Source organism: Sinohyriopsis cumingii, unplaced genomic scaffold (assembly GCF_028554795.1).
Source record: "Sinohyriopsis cumingii isolate HCF-2022 unplaced genomic scaffold, ASM2855479v2 utg002078l, whole genome shotgun sequence".
NCBI lineage: Eukaryota > Metazoa > Mollusca > Bivalvia > Unionida > Unionidae > Sinohyriopsis > Sinohyriopsis cumingii.
Genome location: NW_028316125.1, coordinates 129,792 through 139,338, shown reverse-complemented (window position 1 = coordinate 139,338; position 9,547 = coordinate 129,792). Strand labels below are relative to the sequence as shown.

General features: G+C 33.9%; 1 protein-coding gene across 3 annotated transcripts in view; it reads left to right on the top strand.

Moving 5' to 3' along the window:
- Positions 1-96: 96 nt before the first annotated feature.
- LOC149771171 (eEF1A lysine and N-terminal methyltransferase-like) overlaps positions 97-9,547 on the top strand; it is a 43,211-nt gene continuing 33,760 nt past the window's right edge. Inside the window, exons 1-3 of one of the 3 annotated variants that reach the window (XM_089948782.1) lie at positions 97-217; positions 4,836-4,981; positions 8,293-8,521. In XM_089948782.1, the coding sequence (XP_089804908.1) occupies positions 4,890-4,981; positions 8,293-8,521 (321 nt within the window). In that variant the 5' untranslated portion in view covers positions 97-217; positions 4,836-4,889. Of the gene's footprint in view, positions 315-422; positions 446-4,835; positions 4,982-8,292; positions 8,522-9,547 lie in introns of those variants that run through there. The other 2 variants (XM_089948781.1, XM_089948784.1) reach the window with 2 other exon arrangements.

The following is a 9,547-nucleotide window of genomic DNA, read 5'->3' as shown; positions in this document are numbered from 1 at the left end:
GCATCATACTTGTATCCTTTTACAAGAATGAATACTTTCATCTAATTTTGAAATATATATGTGTCATAAATTGGTCAATTAGTATTTTCACTGATCCTTTTTTCGGGTTGGGGTGGGGAAGTAGCGTGCCTCATAATAGATAAAGAGTTTATGTAAAATACTCTATGATCAAAAAGAAGCGCCTCTTCAAAAGGAAAAGTAGGTTTGCTACATCCAGGTGCGAGAAACGTGATTGTATTCTGATATCTGCGTTAGAATATTACTCTGTTCACGAAATTGCTACATTCTGTTCATGTTGACTTCAGAAACCAAAGGCAGGATACAAAATCTACATATTCAGCACATTTGACAGAGAGATAGAGTGTGTGTGTGCACGGAACCAGGCTTATTCGGACCAAAATTATGGGCTGATTTGGATCATGTCATATTAATTATAATAAATAAAGTGATTACATGACAAAATATATTTGACAAATCTTTGTATGTTATTTATTTTCTCAGAGTTCATAATGACTCGTTAAATTTCATGCTAATTACTAACACTGAATTGATTGATACCACTAATGTAACATTGTTGGTGTAATGTTTTGTTTGATTAGTGTGTCTTTAATTAATTAGTTCAACTGCAAACAGTAATCATGATATTATCTGATTTAATTAGCAAAACCCGTTGGATCAATTAAAGTAATTTGTTGTCAGTTTCTAATTAAGTAATTTACTGAATTTAAAGCCAATCTAGAACATACTGTAATAACAGTTTTAATTAAATTTGTTCTTTTTGGTTACATGGAAGTGTTTTATATTATACACATATGTGTTAGTGTAATAAAATCTATACTCATAAATCAAGCTTATAACGGATTTAATATGTGCGTTAAATTAAACATGTATTGTCATTAATTTGCTAAATTATTGAAGGTTACAATGAGCACAAAATAAGTTGGTCTAGTGGTTTAAGATTTTTGTTTGCAAGATCAAAATTCATTGACATGAAAGTACATTTTGATATTGTAGTACTGATAAATAACCATGACACAAAACTCATTGGTATATATAATGAGAAGAAAACATTATTTACATGAGAAATTAATAAAAATGATGAATCATTTTATGTACATTACTGTATACAAATGTTTTTCAAGATATTAATTCACATATTAACTTTATTTTCTTTACTGTTTACAGTCTCTATCTTAGAAAAAATAAAAATGTAATATCGCATTAATCTTTTATTTTGACTTAGCAAGGATTGTGTGAAGAACTTATTTAAGAGTTGTACATAATTCTCTTTGTGAAAACAGTAATTATAACTACTAAAATAAATCAGACGCATGTGTTACATTATTTCACATGATCCTGACATTGGTCTGAATGAGTCCATAGTTTGGTCTGAATTGACCCATAATTTGGTCTGAATTGGCAGTGGTTCAAATGAGCCATCAATAGGAACAGCCAGCATTCCTTTGCATGGGTACCACTAATCCCTTGCAGCATTTCAACTCAAAAGGGCTTGTAATATACTTCACATGCAGCCACAGTATTGTGAATCTATATATATGCATACACTATGATGAGCAGTGCCCTGTATGGCCAAGTGGTTTAAAACACTCACCATTACGAATCATTGCCATCTTAACTCTGTCTGCGTTTGTTTGAATCTCAGGTTCAACCAGTGTGTGTATGTGAGAAAGTTTGCCAGTAGCTTCTCGTGGGTTGATGGTTCTTTCTGAGGTTTTTCTGAGTTCTTCCTCTACCATTTATACAAGCTGCCATGTATAGCCTATCTTGTGCTGAAAAATAGTGTTAAACCCTACAACAGCAGCAATAAAAACAACACTATGATGCAGCTGTATGTGCTGCATGTTATAGGACCCTGTATTTTGACTCTCTAATTTTTCCATCTTATTGGCGATCCCAGGCTGAGTCATACCAAAGACTTACAAAAACGGTACTAACAGCTACCTCGCTTGGTACTCAGCATTAAGAGGTTAGTGTTAGGACTGGTCAGCCCGGTGTCAGGATAATGTGACTGGGTGGGACATCATGCTACATGTCTGCGACATGATGCCCCAGTGCTAGACATCACTATAAACTGCCACATAGCAGACATCATAGCGATATGACTGAAAAATTGTTAAAGCTACGTTAAAAATCCAAATCACATCACATCCATCTTATTTGCAATAAATATCCAAGTCATAAAACAGAACACCCCACCAGCCCCAGTAAAATCGCTGAAAGAATTCAGATGCAAGCTTGATACTGAACTAGGTCATGCTACATATAGAGTGGACAGCTGTGGTGGCCTAAGTAGTTAGAGTGTCTGCCTCAGATGTGGGAGGTTGAAGGTTCAAACCTCGGCTTAGTCATACCAGAGACTTATAAAACTGGTACTAGCAGCTGCCTCACTATGCACTCAGCATTTAGAGGTTAGTGCTAGGACTGATGATACTGGTGTCAAGATAATGTGACTGGGTGGAGCAAGATGCTCCATGTTTACGCTTGATGCCCCAGTGCTATAAACTGCCACACGGCAAATACTGTAGCGATATGACTAAATTTTTTTCAAGCTGTGTTAAAAATCAAAATCACATTTACACTCACTTGTAGAGTGAAGACATTTGATTTAAGATTCATTTAATATACCAGTCTACACTTTAAGTGAATGTAAACTAGTCCATTGCTGTGTGCTATGCTGTTATTTTGCATAGAAAAAACTGAGGGACTGATAATTTAATTTTTTGGTGGTGGCGGGATTTTTACACAATTGAATGGCTGATCCCCAATGGTTAATATAAATGGTCAATATTACGCTCAGGAAAATTTTCAAGAAATCATGTGAGAGTTCAATTTAGTGCAGAGCAAAAGGTTGCCTAGACTTAAGTCTAATGGCCTCACTGTCGCAATTGAATAATGTCAGTAAACCAGATTAAAGGGTTGAGAATTTTTGTGTTGTGTGTATACATTTCACTAAGCTTGTAAAATTCATCTCCAGGACTAAATGAAAGTCTTGAATTTACTGACTATTCAGTGTGCCTGACTGAGGTCACCACTAATGCAAGACGTTGCAGTAATCTTACGTTTTAGATAGTGAATAAGGGAGATAATCCAATGTTAGGTGTAAATAATGTCAGTTTGCATAAGGTCAGAAGCTATTGTAAAAACAAGATGTGTTCAGTAGACAGGGCTGGAACAACCCAAATGCTAAGAAATGCATTAATAGTGATACAAATTATTAAAGATTTCCATTTTTTACAGTGTCAAAATTTCCTTAGATGACTGACTGTCTCTTATTTCATTATCTCATATATATATATATATATATATATATATATATATATATATATATATATACAGGGCCCAGTGTCAGATCACTGCAGTAGCAATCTCAGGAACTTTTGTACTTGTTTTTATTAAGCAGTTACTGTGTTTTTTTCTTCAGCATTAAGTTTGTATCAGGCACCTTTGTCTACACAATGTTTGAAATTTTTGATCCATTTTATTATCAGGTTTGCATCCAATAATTGCGGTTGTTCAATAGGGTTAGGTCGTAAGTGTTCCAAATGGTTCAAATGTCAAGGAAGCTGTCTGCATATCTTTATCATTTTCTTAGATGGTCTGCACAAGTTGCTGCATGGAAAAGGTTACTGCGTTATTGTCACTTATTCTTATGTTTTACATGCATAATAGGTTAGGTCTGGCCTCATAGTTGTACAGGTAAAACCAGCTGGTTTAAAATGATTACTTTTAATTGCCTTGGATGCAGTACTGCTAAGAACAAGGTGACCATGAATAGGTAGACACAAATAAATCTGCAACATGTACATAATCATAAGTACCCATTCAGACTAAATTATTTCCACACCTGTTTGTAAGAACTGTTTAGCATGATTCTTATTTACATTCTTTTAAAAAAAGGACAATTTTCATGTTGATAGCAGCATCACTAGTACAATTCTGAGGTTGAGGATTGGCTTTATTACACATCAGGTTGAGGATTGGCTTTATTAAACGAGGTTGATTTACTTGTAATGCACTCAAAGACTTTTTAAACTGCATTTATGTCCTTGAAAAATATGTTCAAGAACAGAACCATTAATGGAAATCATTTATTTTAAAGAAACACTGTTTTATGTTTGTTGTTATAGGGTTTAACACCATTTTTCAGCACACGATAGGCTATACATGGCGGCTAGTATTAATGGTGGAGGAAGAACCCGAGGAAAACCCCGGAAAGAACCACCAACCCACAAGAAGGTACTGGCAAGCTTTCTCACATACCCACATTGGCGTAATTTGAGAATTGAACCCACACAGAGAGAGGTGAGATGGCAGTGATCCGTAACGGAGAGCGCTTTAGACCACTTAGCCACTCAGGGCCCCGTTTTACATTTGTAAAACACTATAAAGTTTCTTAATCAATTTTATAGATCCTGCAAAACCATGTTACCTGTATGCACAATGCCAGTTTGACTACTGTATACCCCTGGTTACATTATTCATCTTTATCAAGTACTGTATGAAACAATGTCATGATAATCCAGAGGTATTTGTTTCTAAATTGCCAGACATGCTTTACATAATAAAAAGAAAAAAACATACAGCAAATGAAATGGTTGCAAGTTGAGTAAGTTATAGCATTAACATTGCTAATGCCTTGCATACAAATAGCTGTCAACTGCAAGTCTAACGTGCATGTCCAGTGAAAGGCTGAGTTTGAAATCGGTTCATGTAAACAGCATTGTTATTTTATACCATGTACACTTTTAGATCTTTTGGTTAACATTGCAGTCTGGTCATTAATAAGATGGGATGTTTATTTTTATGCTTTCTAGGTCAGGTAGGTAGGACCCAGGGAATGTGATTGTGAGTCAAGTTCTGGACTGATAATGGATTTGCTTCCCAAGCATCACAGTGACTTTGTCAAGCCTGAGTACTGGGATGATTTTTTCAAGAAGAGAGGAACAAAAGCATTTGAATGGTAAAATGTTATTCATGTTGGATTACTTCCTCTTCATTTATATTTGAATATGTTGACTTCAACCTGGTTTGGTTTGGATTTTGTTTTAATGGCACTTTTAACACATTATTGGCTATATCATGCCAAGGCAATGGGAGCAAAGAGTCTTTCCCAAGGACATTACCATGGTAGCCAAGCAGGACTGGACTTGATGGGTATTGAATCTGTGACCCTTGGAATATGAGTCCAGTGTCCAGCTGAACTGTCATGGTCCCTTGCTTGAGCCTCATTATTGAATATTTTAGATCAGAGCTGTCATGGCCCCTTGCTTGAGCCTCATTGTTAAATATTTTAGATCAGAGTTTTGAATATGGTGGTACCCCTCTTATAACCCACCCCTTCTGCAGCGGGGAAGTGACCTAATAAGATGGGTAGACTTTCTAGAGCGAGATCACTACTTATTAAGTATGAAAGGCATAACTAATTTTAAATATTTAATATTTTCCTTTAAAAAATCACAGGAATGTTATCACTTTATGGACTTAATCTGATACAACTAATATAAAAGTTATTCTTAAAAAATTATCAGTAACCATCAATCAGGGAACAAAACCACCTTGTCAGTCAAATCTGGGCACAACTATCATTATTTAATTCCATTTTTTACTCACCACAATTTAATGTATTTTGACAATGTTTTAATTTTTGACATCAAACTTTTTTGCATTGATCAAGGGACTCTTCCTCTTTCCACTTATTCAAATTGCTTTCACTTTCCAATCTAAACAGAGACTTCGCTTTTATTGCAGCAACTTATTCCTTCTTTGGCAATTTGTAGTTATCACTTGAGATGTTCACGGTTTACAAAGGAAGTGAACTTTGTCACATGATAACTTTTGTTTTCAGTCTGGTACCTGGTTGAGTTCATTTTATGATCTAAGAGTGGGAAGCCAGAAAGGCTAATATACCATTTTACTACCTGGTGACTGGATGTCACACTGACTTGATCTGAACAATACTTTGTTTCTCAGTAGTTTTCTTTTGTCATCTTGCTAATTATTGGTGGTAATAATAATCAGTAACTATTGTTACATGTTTAGGCTCGAATAAACAGTAACAAAAGAAAGAGTGAAAACAACAAGCTTTGACAAATTTAACAAATAATTTATCTCCTTGGAAAAGCAATGTAAAAAATGGAAAATAGATTTCTTTTTTGCCTCTTAGTAAATGATGGAAAGAAAAGGGAAGGGAATGGCACTATTTAACTTTGATCTATTCATAAATTTTTTGAACGGTAATGAAAATCAAACATTAATTCATGGGTATCATTACAAGATAAATACATATAATGTACTACAGTGGGCACAAAAGAGGTACAAAATACACAAAGGAGGTACAAAATACACAAAAGAGTTACAAAATACACAAAGGAGGTAGAAAATACACAAAAGAGACATAAAATACACAAAAGATATGCAACGTGCACAAAACAGAACGAAAATACATAAAAGTGACACAAAATACACATACACCAAAGTGACACAAATTACACAAAAGTTACACATAATACACAAAAGAGTAACAATACACAAAGGTGACACAAAACAACATACACAAAAGTGACAAAATACACAAAGGAGGCACAAAATATGCAAAAGAGAAACAAAATACACAAAAGAAACAAAATATATAAAAGAGAAATAAGATACAAACAAGAGACACAAAATACACATTTTTAAGAGCCAACTAAAGTACTTCTGCATTCTAGTGCTGTTAGTGGGAGTCTAAAAGGGGGCCACATTGTAGCAAGGGTACAAAATTCACTCCACCAGTTCAAAATATTAAGTGAAAATTTTCATTGTTAGAGTGAACTTTCCAGTTTTCAGGGCTGACCTAGGTTTCTCACTAATGACTGATATTCTGTCAAGAATATTACAGAATTTTGTTCCTTAAAATTACAAACTTTGTACTGTAAGTTTTTTCCCATTTGTTTCAATCAAGCTGATGCAAGTGCTTCTCTTTCACTCATCAGTTCTAATTAACAGCGTAATTACTTACAGCTGGTATTAAGTGAGTATCAGAATAGGTTCTGGAAAATGATCTTTCACATTTTATTAACTATAGGTTGTTAATAGCATTGACATTTTTATTTCTTTAATACGTAGCAAGAGTTTATTCTGGGCAGATAGAAACATTTGTTACTTGCTTGACTGGGCAAGTGGAATTTTAGGGGATTTTCAACCGATGTATATGTGAGGTCACCTTATTTTGAAATAATGTATACATACTACTATTTAATGTCATATCCATGACCATGCATGTTTTAAGGGGACACTTTATACTGGGGTACCTTAAAGTGATTGAGTACTACACATGTAGATTACAAAGATTATAATTATATTCAAGTGATATTTTTTTCTTCTCAATGTCGTGATGTCTGAATTCCATTGTTGCCCAGACCAGTCTGGTTAAGTTACCATTGTAGTGGCTTTACACTCGTTGCCTTAGCATTTTTAAATTAGTGTTTCATAGGCTGATGTGCATTAAATGTAAATCACTTTATCATTCTGCCTATCCTATTAATACAATGCATAGATTCAAACAGTTTATGGCAGGCTGTTCAAAATCTTATCCATTTGTAAAATGTGTCAGTTAATTTAATGATTGAATGGGAGTTATATACACTGAATGAGCAGTACACTATAGTACAGATGGTAACACACTGAAACTCTTTAAAGAAAGGGCCAGCATTTGAAGTCATAGAGCATAACATTCCTGAAATAGTGTTCCTGACTGGTTAATGATTTAAAAGCTAATAAATTCAGGTCAGGTCAAATTAATTTTTGTAACCTGGGTACTATATCATATTTTAAGAAAGGGCCAGTATAAATGTTATATTTATAGAAGAATTTTTCTAATATTTTGGCCAAAGTACTTTATGAACACATTAATAAATCCTTTAGACTACAATGTGTATTACTGTGAATATACATAGTGCTCTTGAGACTGGTACAGCATTGTGTCTGTGATTTTACTATATTCATTGTTATCATGAGACTGGTACAGTTTTATTTCTATATTTGGACTTGATACACAGGGCTTTTGAGATTGGTTCAGCATTATTTCCAGGTTTGTAATCTTTTTATGCCAAAGTATGATAGTTGTGTTACCCTATTCCCTTCCTTCCTCCCTCCCATCCATCCATCCATCCTTCCATCCATCCATCCATCAGATTATACATAAAGGTTCAATTTCAGGCACTGTGATGGAGCACATGTGATCTGTGGACACATTTCCATTTGCAACTACTGATAATTTGTTTCTTTTTTAAGGTATGGTGAATATCCAGAACTCTGTGGTACACTCCACAAGTACATCAAGCCAACAGATCATGTTTTGATGTTGGGATGTGGCAACTCTCAGCTGAGTGCTGACCTTTATGACGTGGGATATCATAACATTGTGAATATCGACATCAGTGACACAGTTATCAGGCAGATGATTGACAAAAATCAGACTCAGAGGCCGAAAATGACCTTCTTAAAGATGGATGCCTTGAACGTAAGATTGTTTTGTTAGCCTTTATTTTGATAATGTCACAAAGTTCTTCATTCTTATGTTTGTTACAGTTTATCATATTTATGTTTCTTACAGTTTATCATTTAAGATAAGACAAGAATTCTTTATTTCAGACCACAAAGTCCATACCTCTAAATTAAAATATAAAGTAAAAACATTGTAAACATAAAAGAACATATATCATACATACACATATACAGATACATCTACACAATTAACTGTGGCATGCATTGTTATTTATTATTTATTATGCATTTTTATTCTTGTTACATAGTTCTTCATTTTTGTTTGTTTGTTACAGTTTATCGTATTTGTTTGTTACAGTTTATCATTTTCATGCTTGTTACAAAGTTTTATATTTTTATGTTTGTTACATATTTCATAATTATAATGTTTACTACAGAATTTTTAGTTTTGATGCTTACATCCTAATACATTGTTAAGTCTGTATCAGAAGGGTTACATATGTGTTATTAATTGTTAAGTCTGTATCAGAAGGGTTACATCTGTGTTATTAATTGTTAAGTCTGTATCAGAAGGGTTACATCTGTGTTATTAATTGTTAAGTCTGTATCAGAAGGGTTACATCTGTGTTATTAATTGTTAAGTCTGTATCAGAAGGGTTACATCTGTTATTAATTGTTAAGTCTGTATCAGAAGGGTTACATCTGTGTTATTAATTGTTAAGTCTGTATCAGAAGGGTTACATCTGTGTTATTAATTGTTAAGTCTGTATCAGAAGGGTTACATCTGTGTTATTAATTGTTAAGTCTGTATCAGAAGGGTTACATCTGTTATTAATTGTTAAGTCTGTATCAGAAGGGTTACATCTGTGTTATTAATTGTTAAGTCTGTACCAGAAGGGTTACATCTGTGTTATTAATTGTTAAGTCTGTATCAGAAGGGTTACATCTGTGTTATTAGTTGTTAAGTCGGTATCAGAAGGGTTACATCTGTGTTATTAATTGTTAAGTCTGTATCAGAAGGGTTACATCTGTGTTATTAATT